Source organism: Propithecus coquereli, unplaced genomic scaffold (assembly GCF_000956105.1).
Source record: "Propithecus coquereli isolate 6110/MARCELLA unplaced genomic scaffold, Pcoq_1.0 Scaffold217, whole genome shotgun sequence".
Taxonomy (NCBI): domain Eukaryota; kingdom Metazoa; phylum Chordata; class Mammalia; order Primates; family Indriidae; genus Propithecus; species Propithecus coquereli.
In genome coordinates, this window is record NW_012146856.1 from 4,627,088 (window position 1) to 4,653,270 (window position 26,183).

A 26,183-nucleotide genomic window follows, 5' to 3' on the forward strand; every position below is an offset into this window, starting at 1 on the left:
TTAGTTTCAAAACATCTCCATTTTCTTGAATTCATGATATTATGTCAATTTTTCATTTAAGCATCAGTTACAAGTTTCCCCTACAAAGTTATCCTAAGATGCTTTGTGTATTTAAAAGTTAACTGCTATCATTTGGAAAAAACTATCTCTTTTAGCTAATATGAGCTCCATGCATGAAAATCAGGTGATGCTTTATCAGATGTTTTTTTACATAATAATGCTTTCAAAATTGGTGTCTACCACAGTGGGTGTATGTAAAAAAAAAAAAAAAAACAGTTGGCATCTACGGTCATCCTTGTAGCCCCATTGATGATTTACATTGATTAGTCTGAATACTTTTCTAAGAGCATCTTCCCAGATATGTTTGTGGTATTAGGGGTCCTGACAGACTGCCTAGACAGAAAAGGGTTTTAAAGACAATGCAGGTAGCAGTAAATGTATGCCATCATTCTTGATGAAGATTACTAACACTGCGTTGACAAGCTAACTGTAAAGGGATGATAGCCACCCACTGTGATGTGGTGCTGTGTGCCTATTTTAGCACAAGGATTGGATCCCACTGAGCAGATAGGCCCTGAATGGGTCCTATACGTAAGGCACTGCACCATGCACCCATATACCTAAGAGGACTCAAAGACCAACAATAGTCCCTGAGCCCAAGGAATGTGACAAGGAAGAGTCCACCAGGAAAGTCATGACTACAGTGTTAAACAAAATGGAAAAAGACCATACACAAGGAGGGTAATGCGCACTACCCGAAGGATGGACATAATTGAAACACAGACTTCGGTGGGGGGGGAACCAAGGGCAACACACCTAACCTAATCATCTGTACCACGGGAAGGGCGGCGGGAGGAGGGGGGAGGAGGGAGGAGGGGACGGGTATTTGTATACACAAGGAGTGCAATGCACACTACCCGAAAAATGGACATATTTGAAACACGGACTTCGGTGGGGGGGGAACCAAGGGCAACACACGTAACCTAAACATATGTACACCCATAATATGCTGAAATAAAAAAAAAAAAAAAAAAAAAAAAAAGAATGAGGGCAGGGCCGAAAGGAAAGACAGGGCTGACATTTCTGCATAATCTACGGGGGGAGGGGCGGCGGGGGACGACTTTCTGGAAAGGGTATTGGTGGGGGATGGGAAGGAAAGCAGAGGTTTGATTATGCAGAAATTTTCTAAGTCTTGTCTGTGGAACTGATAAATGCCCAAGAATACATTAAGAAAAAAGATGAAAAAGATTATTCAGCCATTAAAAGGAATGAAGTACTGATACATGTTACAAGGTAGGTGAAACATTAAAAATGTTTTCTTTAAAATGATTAATTTTATGTTACGTGAATTTAAGCTCAATAACAAAAAATAAAAATTTTTAAAATGCACTACAAAAAGATTAGAAAGAACTAAGAAGAATAACAACTAACATAAGAAGCAAAGCAATGCTTCTCCTCTGCCATCCCTGCCATGAACTTCACTTCCTGCAGTTGGCAGCGCAGCAACTCTATGGGTCAGGAGGTGTACTGGCGCCAAGCAAGGCTAGTCAAGATACCAATCCTGTAGTGCCAGTTCAGCATTCAGGAGAGAGCACCATCGGGAGACAGCACTCTATTAATAATGCTCATCCTCAGAGCGGCTTTCACGTAAGCCCATTCGGCTTTGGTTTTTTGGCTCATAGGAATCCCCCCAACTACCAGCAGCAGCTCAAAAGCCCAATGCTAAATGCTCCTAAAAGGAGCAGCTATACAATTTTTCGGAGGTGAAAAGTAGGAAATTTGCATGTAAATTTAAAATTTGATACCAAAATAAGAGTTGTATATAACGACAAGTTGTCTAGATTGGGAGGGTGGGAAAGGAGGGATTTGGGGGAGAAATCTTTGTAAAGCAATTTTCAAAGCTTCAGAGAGCTAATCCCCCACCATTTATTTAATTCAACATCCATACCGGTCTCACAAGGAGCAATGTTACTCGTAAGAACAAAATATATTTTAAAGACAGAAGACACAATCTGACTTCTGGATTATTCCCAGTTCCATGGCGGTTTCTGGCACTGCTAGATCCAGATAACCGAATAATGCCATCAGGGCGAGCTCTCGCTCTTTATTTCTGAGCCATGCTTTCCTCTGGGTTGGCTTCACTCTCCTACGGTCTCTGCCTTGCCACAATGTGGCAACGGTCAACACCGCAGCTCAAACTTACATCCTTACCAGTTTATTAGCGTTGACATAGCAGTGCTAATTCAATTAAAGAACAGCAAGCAGAGATGTGCTGCATACAGGGATTATATCCCTTCTGAGGGACATGATAGGGAACCCTTCACCCCTGGGTTTGAAAAGCTGGCACAGCTGATCCCAGAAATCACCCAGGGCTTGGACTCACCTGAAGACTTGGATCCAAGAGAGGATGATCCAAGCCGGCGGGTGGTCCCCATTCCAACATTTCTCCGTGAGCTCGGTGGAGCCTTGGATGATGTAGAACTAGCAGAGGAAGGTCTATTACCATCCACAGAATCTTCATCATCAAAATTTTTATCTAAACAGGAAGCACAGAAATTACAGGGTTTTTCTTAAAGTACTTTTTCACCTGAACATAAGACAACAACTAATCTTAGAGAAGAGTGGTTTGCCTGCTCTTTTGAAATCTGAGGTACCTGTCTAGGGTCTGGAAAGCCTCTGTAAATCCAGATCACGCTTGCTTTCACATATCCAGAATGCTTTCCCCCACTCCAATTTTGGAAAAGAGAAAATATGAAGAAGACAGCAATCTCTCATAAACCATCACCTAGAAACATTTACTTTAACATTTTGGAATATTTCTGACCATTCTTTCATGCATTTTTTTTTTTTAAGAGACAGGGTCTCACTCTGTCGCCCAGGCTAGAGTGCAGTGGTATCATCATACCTCACTGCAGCCTCAAACTCCTAGGCTCAAGCAATCCTCCCACCTCAGCCTCTGAGTTGCTGGGACTACAGGCACATGTCACCACACCTCGCTCATTTTTCTCTTTTTTGTGGAGACAGGGTCTTGCTACATTGCCCAGACTGGTCTTGAACTCCTGGCCTGAACTGATCCTCCCACCTCGGCCTCCAAAAGTGCTGGGTTGTAGGTGTGAGCCACTGCCCCTGCCCGGCATATTTTAATAATAGCCAAAGTGAGACTATATATCATTTTGGAATATTGCTTACTTCAAATATGTAAATTTGTCCTTTGTGATGAAATATTTTTCATAAACACCATTTTAATAGTTGTATGGTACTTCATAATTAGAAAATGTTCCAAGTGAAACACTCATTGGAGACATTTGGGGTGTTTCCAATACCACCCCATTAGAAATAATACTGTAACAAACACCTTCCTACATGCATTTTTTGTTCGAATTTCAAATAATTTTAAGAAAGAAATGCCTAGAAATAATATTACTGAGTCAAAGAGTATAAAAGTGCTTAATGTATACTGCCACATTTACTTTCAGAAAGGTTATGTAAATGTACATTTTTCTTGGAACTTCAAACAAGTACCCATCTTGCCACACCCTTGCCAACACTGAACAGTGTAATTTTTAAACTTCAACCAATTTGGCAGGTGAAGAAAAATGCATCATAGAAGAAGAAAAATAATGCTTCTTCTTTGATCCATTTTTCTTTTAGTGAAGTTGAATATTTTTTCATAAGTTCATTAACTTTTAAATTTTCTAAACAGCAGTGGATCCAGTCAATACTCCTAAAGTTGCATTTAAAATTAAAAAAAATATCTCTGGGTTCTTAAAAATCAATATATTTATAAACAACATTTTAATGACATGAAATTAAAGCTTATGTATCAAGTATCAAGGATTTATGTAGCAAGTGTGAGTCATTCAGGAGGCTAAACAAAGAACTCAGAGTAATCAAAAACAAAAAAGAAAATAAACATCTATACCTGGCAATATTCATGACTTCTGAAAAAAGGCATTAGATCTTTACCAATAGGTTTGACGTAAATAATTATAAACCACAAAACAGATACAAACACTACCCTGTTTTCCTTAATCTGACTGCTTCTTGGCTAAACTATCAACAGCTAAGTCTTGTATCTACTCAGGACCCCAATGCTTCCAGCGCTCCTTAAAATTCACCAACAATGCACTTCAAATTACATGGCTTAGTTTATTTAGGGGCGGGGGGTGTGTGTCGAGAACAACCTTACAAATCCATGTCCTTATGCAAATTAGCTTCTTTCAACATGCCTTTAAATCTCCCAGATTGTCTTATCATGCCACGTGTTTCAAGATGCTTCTTTCAATTCACACATCAATTTTTTTTACTGATTCAGATGTGCAGTGAGCGTTCTATTAGCACAGACTTCCCATTTTGATTCAGAAAATAATTCATGAACTGCAGAGCAAGTTCATAAAGGTCTTCCTAAGAGTAAAATTTAAGTCTAATGTAAAGAACAAGAACAGCCCAAAGGAGAGGTCACCCACTGAGCAATGCCAGCATTAGCAGCAACAAAGACTGAGCTCAGTCTATCTGTCCTTTGGGAAGCTCCAAGAGCACCCAAATTGCTGTCATTATTCAATTATGCTGAAAAACCACAATCATTATTCTGCTTTAAGGCAGGAACAGTTCCAGTCTGTGGGAAGGGTAAAAAAAATGAATAAGGGATGTAAGGATACTATTATGGTTCACTCAAAAACTCATGTAAATTATTTACTTCAGCCTTCTAACATGTGCAGGCATGTCATTTAGAACTGTATCCAGTTGCTAAGAATTATTTTCAAGGGACCAATTTCAATGAAATTTCTGGAACTTTTGCTTGCAGCAATGATAAAATAGCAAGGACCAGACTTAACCTCTTGTAGTAAATAGCTAGAAAACCTGACACAATATATTAAACAACTACTTGCAGACGTTAGACATAGGCAGTGCAGAACTCTGATACCTGAAAGATGAGAAAGAAGCAAGGTGAGCTATACAATCACCTCAACCCTCTGCCTAGAGACAATTTTCAGGCCACCAAATATAAGGAAAGGGAACCCAAATTAGACCTGGTAGCCTTGGTAAGTTGAGACAATAAAGAACAGAGTTCAGGGGACTAAGGGTGCTAGAAATAACAGAATGGAGTTTAGCAAAAAGGAAGCTACACAGAAAGAGAGCTCCAGAAATGTGCTAAGTTCTAGGCCTTGTATGTGTGGGTAAATTTCCACAAAAAATGACCAGGAAGGTATAAACTGAACAATTCTTAAAGTTCACACAAAGTAGGAAGACATTCAAGCTCCAAACAGCCAAAGTGGAATGTTCTCAATGACTCACCCAAGGCATTTAATGGTGACTTCAGAAAGGTCAGGTCTTAGTATTAGGGTTGAATATTCCCAGAGTGAAGGTTAGACTAAACCTGCCCCATAAGACCTTAAAAACAGGCCTGAAGGGGATTAGGCAGATCCACAAATTAATTTAACAGCTCTGCCAAAACAAAGCATAACATTCTTTAGAAGAACGTAACAAAATTCAGACACTCAATAACATAATATTCACAATATACAGGGTCTAATCAAAAATTCCTGAATATGATAAGAAGCAAGAAAATGTGGTCCATAATCGGGGGGGGGGGGGAATCAGAAAATAGTAAACAACTAAGAAATCACAGAGACAAGAACATTAAAACTACTATTATAACTATGTTCAGTATTAAAGGAACACACCAACATTAATAAGAGAAAAGGAAGATTTTAGAAAGGATCAAATGCAACTTCTAGATTTTAAGAAAACACAACATCTGAAATAAAAATTGAATGATTAGACACTAGGATTGAAATTAGACTTGAAAGATTAGACACTACAGGAAAAAAATAATCAGGGAACTTAAAAGCAATAGAATTTATCCCAAAATAAGCATAGAAACGCTGAAAAAAATAGTAAAAGAAATAGAAGCTTAGAGACCTGTGGGATAATATCAAGCAGTTGAACACACATGAAACTGCATTGCCAGCAGGATAAAGGGGGAGAAGCGGATGGACAGAACAATATGGAAGAAATGGTGGCCAAAACTTTTCCAAATTTGATGGAATCTACAGATCCGAAAAGCTGAACAACTCCCAAGTAAGACACACACAAAGAAAAGCACACTGAGGTACATCATAACCAAATTGCATAAAATCAGAGAAAAGCAGCCAGAGGGAAAAAAGACACATTACATACAAAGAAACAAACACAAAAATGACAATGGACTTCATCAGAAACCCTGTAAACCAGAAGATAGTGGAATGACATCTTGAAAATGGTGAAAATGTTAACCCAGAATTCTATATCCAATAAAAATACCTCTGAAGAATAAAGGCAAAATAAAAACTTATTCAAACAAATGAAAAAAGAATTTGTCACCATCATATCTACCCTCCAAGAAATGTTACAGGAAGATCTTCAGGCGAAAGGAAAATGATACCAGTTAGAGACTTGGTTTTTACAAAAAGAAATGAAGAGCAGTAGAGATAGCAAGTATGTAGATAAATATAAGACTTTCTCCTCATTTCATTTATTCTTTATTCTTCTCATATTTTCATTTCTATAAAAGATGATTGCTTGCTTAAAGCAAAAATAAAAATTTTTCATTCTTCTTACATTCTCATGCCATGGGAAATAACCTGGAGGCCAGAGAAACCACAGTTATGATACACGCTGCTGTGCCAGATGCCACACAGGAAAACTGCTGGGGAGGGAAGCACACACAGGGAAGGCACGGAGAAAACGGAAGTGGTTCTGTTTCTGCCCGCTCAGAGCATATATTTTTAAAAGTTAATTATTACTTGCCCAAACTGACTGAAGATGTCACGCAACAGTGCACTGTAATCAAACTGCAGTGGCAAGCTCACCTTTCGTTGAGTGTCTGTATGGAAATGGCTCTCAAGGAAGGGAAGGAGAAAGGGCACACTGAGCAGCCCATGTAGGATTCTTAAAACTGAGCTCTAAGCGTCCTACTCAGTGTTCTTACTTCCCAACTGGAAACAAATCTAGCAAGCTTACTTATCTGATTTCCTATGCAGATTAGAAGCAACTAATTAGAGGGACAGTGAGAACGGGATGCAGGAATTAAGCAAAGTGATGTTAATAAAAAGTGGCAGTTGAAAGCCTGAGAGCAAAATAGAAACTATGAAAAGCAAACACACATACAGAAAAAATCCAAAACCCAAACTGCTTAGAATGCAGTGACAGCACAGGAGTCAAATCACATCCATACAACTGAACAGCACAATAGCAGGTTCTCCCAACAATCACCCTGCATCGTCAATGTAAGATTCAGTTACTTTCCAAGTCATCTGTATATGAGCAAACAAAGTAATTCATATATCCTATCTCAATTGGAAAGTCAGGGAAACAAAGGACAAATGGAACATTTATTTTCCAGATTAATAGCTGGATATATTGCTTTAAATTTAGAATGACTTCACCTGAAAAGGTATTCAGAGGATAAAAATCAATTGAGCCTATTATTTGAAAACTTAACATACTATTTTAAAATGAGCTTAGCCTATGTTTCCTAGCATTTTGGACACCCAGAAATTAAAATCAAGTTAAAAAGGAGGCTGGGCTAGTTTCAGTCAACTGGGAAATTTTCTTATGTAGAATGTGTCATTCCTTAACTGGGCAAATAAACTATATCTGTAACTAGACCATGGTTATAATCCAGGACAGGAGTCTCAAAGCCCTGGGTTCTAACATATTTCAGAATTTCTCCACTAAATCAATCCATACTAAACTCTACTAGCCATTTAAATTCCTATTTTCTTTAGGCTTTTAGCAAAGCAGACATCTGTTAGTACATAACCTCTTTTTCTTGAGCTTTAACTAAGGCAAAAACGTGTGAAAATGAGTATTTTTAACTAGGCAAGCTTGTGCCATTACACCAATTTTAACATTTTCACACAATACTACGACATATGTTACACAGAAAATGGTCTTACAGAAGGGTAAGTTCTCCCCAAACCCAAAGAAATAATTAATTCTATCTTCAGCCACCACACAAAGACTGCCATCTGAGGGCCACTTCTCTCATTTGACAGTCTCAGTAGAAATCTGGTGTGGCTGACTGGAGTGTTCTATTCCCAGCCACTGTCATCTGGTTTAATCCTTAAAAAAAAAAATTACCTGAGCTCCATCCTTCCTTATACATAGCTGGGAGAAAACACTTAAGAATGACTCACAAAATTTCTACAGAGTGACACTCATTTTATCTAACCCTCAATCACCCTACTCCTGGCAACCCAGGTAAGTAGACACAGTGAAGAGAAAAATGGCAAAACAGCCTGCCACAAAGAACTACTGATACAGAAGAGATTTCAACACACAGCAGAGAGAGAATCTTTGGAAAAAACAAGAAGGCCAGAGTATAAACACAGTCATCCATGGACTCAAAAGCAAACAGCAGACTTCTGGAATCTGAACAAGTCTACCACTCTGGTCCAGATGCTGGCGAATGGCCAGGGCTGGCACCAGGAGGTCAGAACCAGTCCCATTAGCAGACCCATTAGCAGACTCAGACCCATGTGCCTCAGAACCGAACCTAAATCAGGCTGGGGAGAGGAAGGCAGAAAAAAACAAGCCACAGACAGGTCAGAAGGTCATTTATACCACTATGACTATAGGTTTGGGGATGGGGATGGCAGAGAAATCAGCCTAAAGATGGACTTCAAATCTAGTGTCTGGAACTTGGAATTACAAGCCATATTGTCCTTTTGGATAATTTAAACACTCATCTATGAGGACCAATAAAATGTCACAGGAAACAATAAATGTCTGCTTGTTGCCTATCTGCCAGGAAAGCCAGGACCTAAATCACAAAGCTTTTCCTCTCTCTTCTGAGACAGGCTTTGACTAGTTAAAAGCCCAATGGGGAGGAAATGCCTCATTTTTTCTTTACTTCACTACAGCACTGTGGAAGCTGATATTCCTTACAGCCTTTCAGATTCACCACTCCCTGTTACTGAAATTCTCCTCCAAGGGACTAAGAAATGTGGGAGCCTAGTAACTAGAATATAATTAGCATTCCCGAGAGGAGGCTACACAGAGACAGGATAATAAGCCCAAAGGCTGGTTGCATTTCATAAATATCACCAAATTTCTCCCTTCTTGAACTTTGCACAGCTCCAAGCTTTTTACAAAGGCTGTTTCTGCTGTCTGCAAGTCTTGCTGACATATCCCTAAGCATTCTTGAAAACGTAAGTCTACTGTTAGCTCCTCTGAGATCCAGCCTAGCTCTGTCCAAAAAGAGGTGACAGTGCCAGTTTCTGTGCTACACACCATGCACGTGCCATTTACCCCATCTCACCCTGGAATGAGCTGTTTACAGATATGTTCTGTTTCCCTGTCCCTGGAGTAGGGACCACTTCATATTCTTCTTGGAATTTACACCTAGAAAGAGCGTAGGCCAACACCCAGCAGACATTCAAATATTTAATTCTGGTAGTCCATATAAAGAAAGGTAAAAGTGGTGAATGGATGCAAACCTTTCTTCACATATCTTTCTAGAATCTTCTATTACTTTCTAAAAATGCGTAAAGTTTGATTAGAAGATAAGTCAAACAAGGCTATAAAAATATCTGAGAGTAAATCAAGACAGTAAGATAATTAAAACCTAAAATATTTTTAAGCATCCTTATTTTCCTCCTAGACAGAAATGTTTATTCTTCTTTTCCTAGTAAAATATATGCCTATTTTAAAATTAAAAGTCGAACTTCTACTATAAGTAGTCCTAAGCTCCCAAAATTAAACTGATAACAATTTGATATATATGCATTTCTAGACTTTAATGCATTCATAAACATCAATTTTACATACACATGCACAAAACCTGCTCTTTTGCCCACCACCACCATTTAGTAAATGTTTTTCTATATCAATATTACTATAATCCATTTTAAAAACTATCTATTACACTGTTCACATACACTATATTTAATCAATCACCTATTGACAGTTTAACTGTGTCCAATTTTTCGCCTTCATAATATCACTGCAGTCAATGTGTTTAAAACTAACAAGAATTATTATTCACATGGTACATAACTATGTACCAGGCCCTGTGTTTGGTTTTGCAAATTCTCATTAAATCCCCCTGACAACCCTGAAGGAAGTACTATTACCACTCCAGGCTTAAAGATGAAACAAACTGAAGGCATCCAGATATAATGTGCCCAAAGTCACACAGCAAACAAGAAGGTGGAGGGAGCTAGGATTCAAATCCAGGCCTGTCTGACTCATCCTATGCTTTGAGGCATGACATTAAATGACCACCACTCAGAAAGTAAGCAATTCGCATAAGCTGGCCACTTACTTTGTGCTGGGCACTGTGCTAAGTGCTTTCTGCACCTTCTTTTGTTTAATCCTTATAACATATGTCTGCTTCTTAAGAAAATTATTTACTTAAGACAATTTCTTAAACACAGAATCATCAATATCTCTTATGAATATACAGGCATAAAGATCTTCAACAAAATACCAGTAAACCAAATCCAGCACATATAAAAAGAATTATCATCATGGTCAAGTGTGATTTATCCCAGGAATATCATCAGTTTAATAGACAATAGCTGATTAATTTAATGCATCATATTAACATAAGAAAAACATGTTCTCCAAATACAGTTAAAGCATGTGATAATACACAAAACTCTTTCATGCTAAAAACACTACAAGCATAGATTAGAAGGGAACTCCCTCAATCTGATAAAGGCGTCTACCAAAAACAAAAAACACACCATCAGCAACATATTTAATGGCAAAAGACTAGATACTTTCCCCCTAAGATCAAGAAAAGACAAGATGTCCACTCTCACTACTTCTATTCGACATTGTATTAGAGGTTCTAGCCAGGGCAATCAGACCAGAAAAAGAAATAAAAAAGCATCCAGATTGGATAAGAAGAACTATTAAAACTATCTCCATTTACAGATGGCATGATCCTGTAAATAGAAAATTCTGAAGAATGCACTAAAAAATTACAACCAATAAATGAGGTCAGTGAGGTTGTACGATATAAAACCAAATACAAAAAGCAATTTTATTTTCTATAGATCAGCAATGAACAATCCAAAAATGAAATTAAGAAAACAATTCAATTAACAACAGCACCAAGAAAAATAAAATACTTAACAACTTTAACAAAAAGAGTATAAGATACATACGCTGAAAACTACATAATATGGTCAAGAGAAATTAAAGACAACCTAATAAATGGAAAGATATCCCACATTCATATACCAGAAGACTTATAAAAAGTTATCTTGCTCATTATCCAAACTATATTTCTTGCCCATCTGTTTCTCCTAGCTTTTAATTTTAACCAAAGTTGGCTGTTGCCTAAATAGAAAGTTACAAAAGTACAAGCCACGCTGTCTGAACTGGATGGCTGAGTAAGACTGTTTTTCTTCCAAGTTTCTACCTTCCTTCCTCCAACAAAATGTGGGGAGTGCAGTATGTGTACCTCCCCCAGCCTGGTCAATATGAACCAGTGTTAAACAGGACTGGTCCTATTGCTCTGTGAAAAAAAAATCCTTCAAAATCTACATTCTGAAACAAAAACTCCTCTTCTTTGTTTACAAAATTAAGAAATGCTTTTGTCAGAACATAAGGGATATAAAAATTTTCAATCTGGCTGGAAATGTTGGCATTTTTCTCGATACTGAAATGGAAGTGGCAAAATGGAAGCTCTGAGGGTGCTAACAGAGCGCTGCTTCTGCCCTTCGGCACCAGTAATCCATCCTCGACCACAAAGGCAGCGAGCCTGAAACGCAATCTAGCTGCACAGTGAGGAATTATGTTCCGTTCCTTCCGCCCAGAGCTTGCTGCCAGAAAGCTAAGCTGGCATTTTAAGACTATCTCAACAACGACACAGCTGGTACAGATAAAGCGAGAAAAGAGAACTGGAGCACAGACAGGATGACAATTCAAAAATTCATTTCAGTTTTACTAATCTTTTACAAAGGGAGCTAAAAAGGGAAGAAACTGGGGGAAGGCAGGCAAGGAAAATACCATCAGAAATTGGAAAGGAAAATGAAATGTAAGGAGGGCCTGAAGCAAACTTGTACCAGTGCCTGTTCCTTAGCAGCACTGTGGGGAGATCAGAGTTCACACCGGGTAAGAGCTGCTGAGAGCCTTCCGCAGGTGCAGACCAAGATGCAATTCCTCTTTGGGTCTCAGACAGAAAATGTCCTGGCTGCTGCTCTACAATTTATGAGTAGGTTAACTGTGAGCAGGCTTAGGAGAGACACAGGTATAGCTCACAACAGAGGAGCCCAGGGATGATTCTGTGGATGAAAAAATGCATAGATTGCACTGCGCAGTGAGCCTGCGCTAAGGTGGGGCCATTACTCACAGGCTGCACTTCATCAAGACCAAACTCGTGATGAGGTTTAAAAAGAAAATGAAAAGAGATAGGCTTCAATTTCCCTGTCAGTGAAAAAGGGAAGATACGGTCTACTTAGAGGGATGTATTGTCCCATGTGTTGCCTATCCAGTTATCAACCCCCTTCTACTGACAGCTCCAAGCAGTTCTTGGGTAACCACCCTCCCCCATTCACTCTCAGAGTGATCACACCTCTGCCTCAAGGGACCGGCTGAAGCTGGGGGGGCCTGGCCACAGCATCAAGGCTCTCCCCACGCCCACCACAGAAATTCTAGAATCTTCTCTGGACTTGGAGCTGTGCAGATGCAAACCTAGAGGTGCTGGAGCCAACAAATGGCAGTGCCTGACTAAGAGTGAAGCAAAGCAGAAGAAAGCAGAGTGAAAGGTGGTGAGGGCTGAGGCCTAATGCCAGGATTGTGTTCCTGGGAGGACAGCGAGATATACCCCTAGACTTCTCAGTTACACGGGCCAATTCATTCCCCTTCTCACTTACACCACTTGGAATGGGGCTTGGGTTGCTTGCAACCCAAAGAATCTCTGTACTACATTAAAGGGATGTCATATTGATTAGATAGAATATATTAAAGAGAGGAAAACCATAAGTATTCAATAAATGGCAGCCATTTACACTCACTATTTGTGCTATGCTTTGAGTACAAAATCAAACTCTTCAAAATTATGTCGATGGAGGTGAAGAATTGGGAACAGAATTTTCTTTAAAAATGCTTTTAAGGCTGGGCATAGTGGCTCACGCCTGTAATCCTAGCACTCTGGGAGGCCAAGGCAGGAGGATTGCTTAAGCTCAGGAGTTTGAGACCAAGCCTGAGCAAGAGTGAGACCCCACCTCTACTATTAATAAAAATAGAAAATTTAGCCAGGGTGGTGGCATGTGCCTATAGTCCCAGCTACTCAGAAGGCTGATGCAGGAGGATCACTTGAGCCCAGGAGTTTGAGGTTGCAGTGAGCTATGATGATGCCACTGCAGTCTAGCTGGGGCAACAGAGCCAGGCTCTGTCTCAAAAAAAAAAAAAAGCTTGTAAAAGGCATGCAACTAATTCAGGTTAGACAGCAGAAAGAAATGTATGGACATTGAGAAATGGAGGAAGGCACAGTTAAACCGTCTTTCGTAGAACTGATTCCACAGGGAAAGGATCCGTTTACTCCTCCCTCATCAAGAAGCCTTGGGATGATCTCAATGATCATTTTCTCAGGGTCACAAGAAAGAGAAGAAATTTGTCATTTGTGAGGAAAAGAAAAAAGCTAAATTAGGAATCTGCTTCCATTAAGTGGCATCAATTTTTAAAATTTTCTCCAAACCTTCCAGGGCCTCCCTGTAACTTGAAAGTTGAAGTCCAGGGCACTGTGATTTGGTCTCAAAGTAATCCTTTGTTGCTTCTGTAATAACACTAGATTGCCAGAGCACCAGCCTTAATCCAGCGATAATAAGGTACTTAAGATCAGTCTTAAAGAAGAGTATCTCAATACACCTCCGAAAGACTATAATCACCCTTAGACCCAAAAAGCAAAGGAAAGGAACACAAAGAGATAGCTACTTTAATATCTAGAGTATCAAAGAGCTCCCTAGGGGATGACTTAGGGAAGATCAGAATAAACTATCCTTTCTGGAAGAGCTAGTCCCCTGACACTGAGCGCTCTGAGGACCTGAGCTGACTCCACGGCAACAACCCCGAGAACTCTCAGACTGAAAGCCTGGCTTCACATCTTGTTAAGGACCATCATTCCCAGACATATGTGTATTAGTGCCTTAAACTCTGCCCAGGACCAGGATAGGCTCAGGGTAAGAGGAAAGCAGACAGAGCCTTCCCCAAGAGCCTCGTCTGCTTCTACTGCCCACTAGCTATGCAGAGCTGGGACGGTCCTCTCGCTCCCTCCATTAACCACCTAACACAGGCTTCATTCAGCCAGAGCGAGAGAAGGAGGAGAGGAGGCTGAAATAAGTGGTTGTATGTGTGAATCTTCCTCTTCTACATACCACAGCTCCTCTGCGACAAGAGATTGACCTCACTCATCCCAGCATCCTGCTTTAGTCCCCCGCACAGGGCCTGGTAGAAAGTTTAAATCACTTCACTATTGATTCTTGTACTCTCTGGCCAAGAATTTTTATCCACTTTCAAGCTTCTCTCCAGAGAAACACGATGATTATAAAAATCTACAATGAATCATATGAAATATAGCTCAATAAAGCTCAGGATAGCATAAGAAGAGATTCTGAAAAAGAATTAACCATTGTAGTGAAGGAAAAAATTAGTTATTTTAAGAATCTGAAGGTCTTTCCTAGTAAATATCTGAGTAAATATATCAAGAGTTTGGGTTTGTTTTATTTTCTCCAACTATTAATGTGCCTGTTTCTTTGGTGCAATTGAAATCTGAATAATTACAGTCCAACAATTTGAAAAGTTAAAAGTCATATTATAGTTGATGGTTTTCTATGGTTTTAATAAGAGTAAGACCTTTGGATAACCATCGCACACATATGCTTAAAACAAGTTTGCTACCACCTTAGGGCACTGTGTATTGAGCCTACTCAAATAGTCACCTTGGAGTTCACACTGCTGTAACCATTTCTATAATTACAAAGCGAACAGTTAACATATAACGAGAATAACTTGTTTTCAAATTTCAAAGTATTTAGCTTTATAAAATTCTTTTAATTGCATTTGGGTACCTTTACAAACCTAACTGCAAATGGCACTCAGGTTTTTCGCTGTTATTTGTCTAGAGAATTATCCAGACATTCTGATGCATGGCCACGTGAACAGGCCACACGACTATAAGCTAAAAACAGGAAGAAAGCAAAGGAAAGCTTAGGGAGGCATCAACATCATGGGAGGTTGCAAGCAAGTATATTTTAGGGGGAGGAAGTGCAGATAAGTACAGTTACACTACATAAGGTACAGGATATCCTTAAAGAGTTATTTTTGTAAATTACAGGCATATTACTGAAAGTATTAATACTTCTTTGACAACTGTCCTCACACATTGATCACTGATTGCTTATTTTCTAGCCCAAATAGGTCAAGTGAGTGTGCCTCACACTCCACATCTCTATCGTCTCAGACTGTAAGAACCGGTTCCCCTCGGCCCCAGGAACAGAGAAGCAGAGTCACCGAGGATGCAAATGGCAAAGGAGTTTATTTGCTAGCTCGAGCTAGGGTCCAAGTCCCAGAGCACCAACACAGTGGCCTCCCTAGGAACCAGGACCCCGCCCCGGGGTAAAAGTGAAGCTTTTATACTTTTGGTTGCGCACGACACACCGGTGGCATACGATACGCTGAGCCCACCATCCCCTTTCCCCCTTTGTCCATTGGTTCCTTTAAAAGTGGAGGATTGTTTTGACCCCTGATTGGGTGGTCCCAAGCCTCAGGATTTTCAATTTTCGCCCAGGCGCCAGTTCTGATCTGCGTTTGGGGAGGGGGACTGAGACTTAGGCCTACTCTAGGAAGTTCAGTCTGTCATGGAGTTACTCCCGCCCTGTTTTTTTTTTTTTTTTTTTTTTTAACTATATTTGACTAACAACTAAAAACAAGCACGGTTACAAAAGCAAATGGCATTAATTAAAATCAAAAAAAATATATTTTTTTAATCTAAAACAGTTTTTGTTTTATATATAACAAAGTACATTCTCCTATTATCAATTCCTGCCTTTCAAGACAACCCCCAGGCCTGCTCCCTGAGACCTTCTGCTTCCCTCAGTATCCCCCTCTCCCAAGCCAATTCCCCACATAATAATCATATTGCCCAACTTATGCCAAAGAAGACCAATGTGAGAGAAATTTCACGCCCCATTTATGAGCACTGACATCCCACAGTCGCCTCTGTCCTGCCTACCCAAGCCAGCCTTCTCGGGCACAAACCCCAGGATGCAGGGCACTTCTGGGCACAAACAGATGAGAGCCAGGGCTTTTGGACCCCATCGCAGACCCTCCATTCAGCTCAAAAATATGCTCTGACTCTAGAGGCTAGCATTCTCTTCCCGTTGATTATGGAGCCCCTGAAGGCAGGAGGCGGGATATAGGAGAACATGACACAGGCATGAGGGGTAGGGGAGAAAAGAAGAAAACAAAGAAATGAAAAGAGAATGGCAAGAAGCGAACAGACTCTTAAGCTCTAAGTTCATTAGTAAAGTATTATTAATTTACCTGAAGAAAGAACAGCCAAGGTAATTTATAGTCAGACTAGTTGCCACCTGGCTTGGATAACTATCTCCTTCCTTTGTCTACTCACTGAAAAAACACATGAGGCTCTACATTTCAGGCACATTGCTAGGTCCTGAGAATACAGCATGAACAGAACATGAGTGCTAATTGCCCACAGGGAATTGTCAGTACAAAGAGGTACGACAACATTTGCAAACACGGATCTGTGATAAAGGTGATGAAGGAAAAGAACAGTGTTCTGTAACAGAGGAGGGGAAAGGCAGGGGGTGGTGAGAGACATTTTGGACTGAGTGGTTCAGGGAAGGCCAAATCAGGCTCAGGGCTTTGATCAAAGGCATAACCTCATCTACACGAGCAATGATTACTCAGGCATCTGTCATGGACAGGGAATTCAAGAGTAGAAGAAAGGGTAGGAGGAAGTCTCCAATTTGCTACAAATAAGGAAGCAAAAGACTGCCTTTAATTAAGCAGCAGCGCAGGGCTCACTCTTTGGGCAGGAAAAGGGGCCTACGGTAAGGTTACTGTTCCCCTTTGGGGTCTAGCCTCAGGGCCACCAGCTTCTGTGCACAGCTGATCACAGCCTGACCTAACTGCACATAATTGAATACAATAAGCCACACTCAAACACTATTTTCGTTCCTGTACAAAGAAACTCAAGTAAACTGAAGACTCCAAAAATTGCTTTAAGATAGAAAAAAACCTTTCAATTATGGTTTTTTCCCAATTTCATTTTTTAAAAAATCAAATGCATATACCTACTCAGCCCTGACCTCGGTATAAGAGAATCCAAAAAGCCCATCCTAACTATATCATAAGAACTTTCATCTGGCTTGCTCAATCAATTCTCTGAATTCCAAAGGTCATTGGGTAGATGACTGGGCATCCATGTCAAATGGGACACGATACACAGGTGGTAGTACAGTCACAGTGAGGACCTAAGGCTGGCTCGGCTCCTGTCTTGGTGGAACCTGGAAGAGTTTCTGTGTGCAGGTCCATCATGGGGGACAGGCCAGCAAAAGCCTCTTAACCTCAAAGTTCTACTCCTTCATGCTGAATAAAGGATTTGACATTTCTAGCACGTGAGCTAAAATCAATTAGATAATGTGCAGTTCCATTAAGATTCACCAAAGAGAAGCTAAAACAGTAAGTTCAATCTTCTCCATCTGACCCTAACCCCTGGGAGACAGCATGTGTAAATGGTGAAAAGTACACAGATTTCAGGAAGCTCTCCAGACTTCAAAAATCCTAGCAATACTTCTAGTTTAGACAAGGTACTGAACTTCTCTGCGCCTGCTTCTCCTTTGTAGAATGAGGATCATTTCACACACCTTTTTTTTTCTTTTTTAAGAGACGTAGGTCTCTTTGTGTCACCGAGGCTGGACTGCTGTGGCTGTTCACCATGATTGCACACTACAACCCTGAACTCTTGGGCTCAAGTGATCCTCCGGTCTCAGCCTCCCAAGCAGCTGGGACTAGAGGTGTGTGCCACCATGCCCTGCTCACATATCTTTTGTGTACAGAGAGGAATTTTTTAAATGCCCACCCTATGCCTGGCACTGGGCTGGCTGCTGGCAATTCAGAGGTGAACACAGCAGCCCCCTGTCCCTCCTCTCACAAAGCTAACAAGTAGTCAGCATGAGGAGCCTTGAGAAGGCGAACTCCTAGAGGCTGCCGAAGTCCAGGGCAGGCATTCCTGAGGAAGCCTTTGCACCACGACCTGAAACTGAGCAGGTGTTTGTTGGTGAAGAGTCACGTGAAGTGCATTCTAGTGAGAACAATGCGTGTGAAGCCCCTGGGACAAGAAAGGACAAGGCAGCTGTACGGACTGGCACTGGTACAGCACAGGCACACAGGCAGCGCCGAACAAGACCTGGTGACTATTAACAATAATTACCACAACAACGATGATAACCACAGACTTCTTTCTAGTAATGGAGAATAGCAGGGCATTGAAATTGTTACTTATCCCTCACAAAAGTACCCAAAAGGTACAGTGCAGACCTTTATTTTAAATGAGCATATTCTGACTTACATTTTTACTATTTTATGGAAAAGGAGAGAGTTTTAAGTAATATTATGGATGTGAACAAAGTGTGTATATTGATGACTGAAAACTAAAAGTGGACTTTCAGGAGTCAACCACTAAAACTTCAACACCTTAGATAATCTCTGAATGTCATATTACCAAGAACCACTGTGGATCCTTTCACTAATTAAATGTTTGTTTCTCCTTTGGACCACCGTACTTATTTTACCTTTGCAGTTGGCCTGAAAGGGCATTATACTTAATAAATGTCAGAGCCCAAATCCCACAGATATCAGATCTACACCCTGCACTCTTTTGGAAATGTCATTTTAATTATCACTGCAGCAATCCTGACCTAATTCTTCTTGACAACCACTACGTAGGCACAAAAGCAAGTCAGCTGGAAAAACTCAGAGCCAAATTTGGAAAAGATTTCCTACCAGAATGTTCTCTCATACTTAAAAGTGATTATGCCAAGGGCTATTTGCCCTTTGTGCAAATAATCCTTCAAATCATCCCTCCCTGCTTTAATGACCTCATTCTCAACAACTCTCTTAGTTAGAGGGGCAAATAACCATACTTCTACATAAGACGACTAAGAGAAATAAGATGACAATTTAAAATAAACACCTATGTGCTGATAATTCTTAATCCTGGAATCCTATGTGCTGATAATTCTTAACCCCATCTCTACTCCAAGATACAAATCCACTTGAATAAAACTCACATACAAACAAAATTCTGTGTCCAAGTGTCCAAAACTATAATTATTTATAATCAACCTACCCTCAAAACCTGCTCACCCTCCAGGTTCCCCACTTCAACTGGTGCTACTACCGTTCACCCAAGCCAAAATATGGAATTGCTCTTAACTCTTCCTTCTCTCCTACCCTCCTCCACCACATCTTCCCCCACTCACACACCCAAATCAGCTTTAGGTGTGGCCACTGCTACTCAGAACCAGCTCTCACTCTCAAGCCCTCTCCATCCCCACCGAGACTGTCCTAATTCAGGTCTCCCTCATTTCGGAGGTGGATTTCCATTACTGAAATAGTATTCTTACTGGTTTCCAATCTTTGTTTTTTCAAATGACATTAGATGTTTTAAACACACAGATCATTAAAAAAAAAAAATTTTTAAGGCACATAACCCAACACCCAGATAAACTGTTACCTTTGTCGAAGAACAAAATTAATGCATGCATAAATATGGTTAAATAATCCAGCTATTACCAGAAGAAAACAAAAAGAATAAAAAGCTTCTTTGCCAATTCCCTTACCTCTTTCCAGTTTTTGTTTTTAATAAAGTTTTCATTTTGGAATAGTACTAGAGGGGAGTATAGGGAGTTCTCATATACCCCCACACTCAGTCTCCCTATACTAATATCTTACAATAGTATAGGACATTTGTTACACTTAATGAACCAGTACTGATACATTAATTTTTACCTAATGTCCTCATCTGTTCCAGGACCCCATTCAGGATACCACATTATAGTTAGTCATCCTGTTTCCCTAGGCTCCTCTAGCACACTGACAGCCACACTAGAAAAAAAATTTTTTTCCTTGGGGTCATGGTGTTTTATTACAAAAATAGAATAAAAGCTTCAAAAACAAAACGATCCTTTCTAATTTAATGAAAAATTTAGTTTTTATTGTTTTCTGTGCATGAGTTATATGTAATTAAAAAATAGTTCACGTGGCTCCCAAGGTAAAGAGATGTGTGAGTTACATATGCTTCACTAGGCTCCGGGCTCAAAACTAGCGTGAGTTAAATACAACTCATGTGGCAGTTAATGTGCTAGGTTGTGACAGTTTCTCAGACTTTCCTTGTTGTAGATGACCTTGACATACGGTTAGGTAGGTTATAGAATATCTTTCACTTTGGGTTTGCCTAAAGTTTCTGCCATGTTTATACAGAGCTCATGGGGCTTTCTGAGGCAGCTCACAAAGGGAAATTCTATTCTCATCACATCCTATCGAGAATTGCTATCAACAGTTGTTGATGCTGACCTTGACACCCGGCTGATGTGGTGCTTGTCAGATTTCTCCACTGTAAAATTAGTCTTTTTCCTTCCTTCCTTCCATACTGTACCCTCTGGAAGAAGTCATTAGGTGCCACCCACACTTACAGAGTGGGAAGTCATGTTCTCCTCCCTTACTGTGGAACATTTACATAAATGATTTGGAATAATTCTGCATAGGAGATTTGTCTCTTCTCCATGTATATGTTTATTCAATCATTTATTTCTATCACGATGGACTCATAAATATTTATTTTATACTTTGGGCTATAATCCAATACTACTTTATTTTGTTGCCTAAAGCATCCTAGCATTGGGTGTTGGGAGCTCTTTCAGTTGACTCCTGAGTCTCTCAGACATACCCCCATTGTTGTTTTGTTCTGCGTTTTGTTTTGTTTTACAGTTATGCCCTTACTTTGTAGCTCTACAAGATGCACCAGGCCCCTCTTGCTCCAGCCCTAGAATTCCCCAAGGAGCCCTGGTGATATTACAGACCAAGATCTGGGTACTGGGTGGCAATTTTTTTTTTTTTTTAAGAGATCTTATTCATCTGATTCTGAATCTTATTTTCTCAGGAGACCTTTCCATGTCTACACCAAAAAGATCGACCATATCATTTTAAACCTCACCTCCCACTAGGAGATCATCTAATGCTGCCACCGTGGATTGTGTCTCCTCCTATAACACACAGGATGAGATTTACATGCCAGGCCGAATGCCCCATGCCAAGCCATCTACACATACCACTTCATTTATTCCTCACAGTGGCACAGGGATTATCATCCCCAATTTTCACATGAGGAAACCAAGGCTGACAGGTAAGTTCCCTGCCCCAGGTCACACACTGCTCAGGCAGAGGCAGCACTCACACTCAGTCTGAGGGATTCCAAAGCACTCAGCTTGGCAAGATGGCCTTCTGGAAGGAGAACTGGTCTAAGATGGCAAAGTCCAGGGCTCGCCTCTCTGTCCTGCCATTAACCCAATTATAGAAAACCTGAAACCTGCAGTATCTGTGTATAAAGCTGCCCTGTGTACTCCTCCTGTGAGGAGCATAAAGCAAAAACTAACAAAAAATATACAAGAAAATGCTTTGAAAACACTAATACTCTACACACAGTGGGAAAAGTGCTAGTATTATATTTCGCATATTTTTAATGGTTTATTAGTCATGAATAGATAATAATTCAAATATGCAACTGCTAAAAGCAGCTTTTTAATCCTTGTTTCCTACCACATCTGCAGTTCTTTAGGGTAAAAGTTACCTAGACTTCTAAGCTCGATTTCTAGGTAACAGTGACTAAGGAGGTAGGCAATTTGAAAAAAATACATAAAGAAAAATAAGAATAAAAATCAAGCAAAAGAAAAGTCTTTATTTTAAACTCAGATTCACAAGGCTTTCTCCATGGTCTTTAAAATCAAAAAGCTAACCCCCATATTATTTTGCCCTGTTGTTTAAAAAGCAAACCGAAATATAACAACTTAAGACAAACGCTACTTGTAAATAACACACTTTCAAATCCTCGAATGAAAGGCTCTAAGATAGGTCCCTTCCAAATGTGAATTATTTAACTCTCCTGCCTAGCTATTGATTTCCTACAGCTGTTTAACCTGAAAATAAAACATTATAATTAGGTATGAAATACAAAGAAATACTCTCATTGCATACTTTAAATTCTCATTCAAAAATACAAATATACTTTAAATTCTTAATTTAAAGCTAGGAGCAGAAATGTGACATCTTCTAATATGACCATTCTCAGACAAACTTAACCAAATTTAGTTTAAGAAAATAAATATATACACCATTAATGATTCAATTCAAAATAAACACAGAGCAAAAGTTCTGGATGTGTGCCCATTTTCCCACAGCAGGAGATAAAGGAAGACTTAGTGTGCACAATTTTACTCTATAGTACCTGTTTCAGTAGAAGGGTTTGGAAATATCCTTAAGAGACAACAAATTAAAAGCCTGCCAGGAAACCCATCCCATAGGAAAGCAAGACAGTGATCATTCCCATCACATCAGCTGCACTCTACCTTCAAATGCAAACCTTGTTCACAGAGTCTTTCTTTCAAAAATCTCTTCAATGCTGCCAAAACCTGGGGAAAGCCTCTATGGAAAAACTGAAGGCTAATCGATAAGACTTTTTGTGAACAACACTTCTTTTGTAGTTTTGTAGTTCTCCTTTCCACTGTTGCATTTTAAAAATGCAATCTTTAAAAAGGAGGACAAAAATTAAAAAATGACCTAAAACAGAATCGGCATCCTTACACTGCTATGCTTTACATATGCTTTTCCTCTATACACTGTCAGGAAAACTTAGAAATTTTTACCCAGTAGATTCCTTTCAAGACAGCTTAGAATTACTAACAAATGACTTGTAATTGCAAAACAGATTTTCATAATCCACATATTGTGAACATAAGAAAGCAGAGAACAATTAAAAGCACATGAAATAAACAGAGGCTGATGAAAACATAGCTAACCTCAGCTTACTGTGCCTCTCTCCTAGTTCTAGAAGGCTGTTAACATTAACGTTAATATATGTGTAGGTTTCACAATTTTTCCCTGTCTAAATGCAAATAACATTCATAACAAGTATTTTCCCATGATTTTGTTATCAAAGCAATTATAAAATATTTTAAGTATTTTATTTATTTCCTAGTCAAGCAGCAATAATTATAAATATTTTTCAGAATGTATTAGAATAACCTACCTTTACCGGTGGTCATGATTGTCAGTGCTCCCGGTACCAAATAAAAAAACCCTGCTGTGAAAGCTATACCTACTCACAGCAACTTAAGCATCGGCAAACTCTCCACCCACAAGACTTCTTCAGTGTGATCCTGCACCAATGACAACTGCCACCCTATTCCAAAATAAAAGCCCAGACTATATAACACTGATTTTTTAAAAAGGGTAAGGGAAGGTGAGCCTTCTCCATCTGGGTTTACTCATGTAAGACAGTATTCTTTAAAACTGGTATTAAAAATTTTTTTAACCAACTATCTGATTTTTCCCCCTCAAGAAACAGGGAATATTCCTAACATAAATCTGAAATTAGAAAAATATCAAAAAGCAATCTTATTTCCACATGGAAGATAAAACAAGCTGTCTATTCCAGCTTACGCTACTGAAGCTGGTATCAGAAACAGTCTCTTCCAGGCTATTTTAGGTGGTCTTCTCCTTAGCACAGCTCAACACATTTGCCAGCCTTTTAACACATTATCCCGTATCCATGACTATGGAGACACTTTCCTAAGGTATTAAACCGCAGTCCCATCCGTGTAACAGGCAGAGTCTACTAAACAAGCAGGCAGAGAGGGAGGGAACCCAATACTGGCACCCGATCCGCTTATTCACAATCATAGCTTTTAAAGACTGCACATGGATAATAATGCTTGGCTTCTTAACAAAGAAAGAATAACCGATTCACTTTTAAATGAATGCTTTGTCCTAGATGCGCTAGGCAATAATTCAGATCTTACCTAACACAATCTGTCATTGGTCTATTTCTTTTCAGACTTGCACAGGTATTTCTCACTTCCAACAAAACACACATGGTATGTGTAACATTTTTCAAGTTATAGTTATTTTTAGTGCAAAACCATAAGCCAAGATGCATCTGGCAGCAGAATGATACCCTATATACATTAAGTATAAGGGCCAATAATTTTGTGATTATTTGTTACCTAGTTTATAGTTTTATCAGCAAATAAATATCTTGTCTTTTTCTTTAGCTACAGATTTATTATGGAATTTCATGGAGTTAACCAACATGACACTTTCTATCTTTCCTCATAAACATGTTAGCTTTGCTTAAGAAACTCAAAAGCATGTGCATTTTTTAACCAAATTAATGTCCATGGGCCTTACTTCAATCAAATCCAATTAAACAGCATTAAGTGGTTGCAGACAAAAACCACTGACTAGTCCATAATTACTGGCTCTTTCATTCTGAAAATCCAATTCTCCCATGAACATAAGCACATCTGCATGACTAAAAAACTTACAAATAATTTGCTTTTGAAACTCATGGAAGGGAAAACTGTAATTTTTGCTTCAAGAGGTTTGCTAATTATATGGAGATGAAAAAAAGGAAAAGAAACATCTATATAGCAACATATTTTTAACTCCCATATTCTTGCCATTCAAAGCTGAAAGGCCTTTGGGTAACCTAGCAACAAGAAGGAATCATACAAAGATGAAGTATTCTATTGCAGACAGGAAGCCCACTTCAAATTGCTACTTGGCTCCTTTTTCATTGCTGTTTTAGTCACAATTCTATTACATTTTTAAAAATTAAGTCTATGGGTTTCATATAAATATTAATTAAACATCATAGAACAACATGATTTTGAACATGTCAAGAAATACCACCCAGGATGAAACCCATTTATTCCTTAAGAGTATTTCTATTATAATATGTTTCTTCCAACTTAGCTCAAATCCAGAACTTTGATTTCTTACTCAAAAGAGCGTTACTGTTCACAAGTAACGAATGAAAAATGAATAAATAAACTGCACTTCATCAAAATGTAAAACTTGTGCATACCAAAATATGCAATAAAGAAAGTGAAGAGATAAGCCACAGAATGGGAAAAAATATTTGCAAATTGTATATCTGATAAGAGTCTTATCCAGAAGATATAAAGGGCTCTTATAGCTCAACAACAAAAAGACAACCCAATTTTTAAATGGGCAAAGAATTTGAACAAGGATTTTTCCAAAGAAGATCTACAAATGGCCAACAAGCACAGGAAAATATGCTCAACGTCATTAGCCATTAGAGAAATGCAAATCAAAACTACAGTGAGATATCACTTCATACCAACTAGGATGACTATAATCAAAAACGGGAAAATAATTAAGTGTTGCCAGGATGTGCAGTACTTGGAAATTGCTGGTGAGAATATAAAATGGTGCAGCTGCTATGGAAAACAGTTCGGTGGCTCCTCAATAAGTTACACATTCGGTAATTCTACTCCTAGGTATAGACTAGAACTAAAAACAGGTGTTCAAACAAAAACTTGTACGTAAGTGTCTATAGCAGCACTAGTTACAGGAGACAAAAGGTAGAAACTACCCAAATGTCCATCAATGGATGAACAGTGGCAAGTATCTGTGAATACACTAAAAATAACTGACTTATTCACTTGAAATGGGCAATTGTACGGTATGGGCGTATTTCAGTAAAACAGTTTAAAAAAGAGCATTATTGTCAATTTAAAGAAAATGTACATTAAATTTTAAATGCACACTTCAAAGTAACCTGAAACTCTAAGAAAGTATGACAGTTATTCCCAAATAATGTTCTTTTCATTTACAAAATGAATATATCCCTGAAATGGAGCAATTGGAGGAGAAACCTATCATTCTGAGCACCAGCAATATCCCTGGCACTGTGCTAAGAGATTTACACACAATCTCATTTATTCTCCACAACATCACTACACAGTATTCATTCCATTTTACAGAGGCACAAACTGTGGCTCACAAGAGTTAAGTCATTTGCCCAAAGTCCCATAGCTAAAGAGTGGCAGAGCAGGGCAGAGCAGACTTTCCTAAGGAGAAAG

At 39.2% G+C, this 26,183-nt stretch overlaps 1 protein-coding gene across 1 annotated transcript in view; it reads right to left on the bottom strand.

Annotated features, from left to right (window-relative positions):
• Positions 1 to 26,183, bottom strand: part of CLASP1 (cytoplasmic linker associated protein 1) — a 256,974-nt gene that overhangs the window by 108,263 nt on the left and 122,528 nt on the right. Inside the window, exon 9 of the mRNA XM_012644678.1 lies at positions 2,384 to 2,536. Coding sequence (XP_012500132.1) covers positions 2,384 to 2,536 — 153 coding nt within the window. The remainder of the gene's footprint in view (positions 1 to 2,383; positions 2,537 to 26,183) is intronic.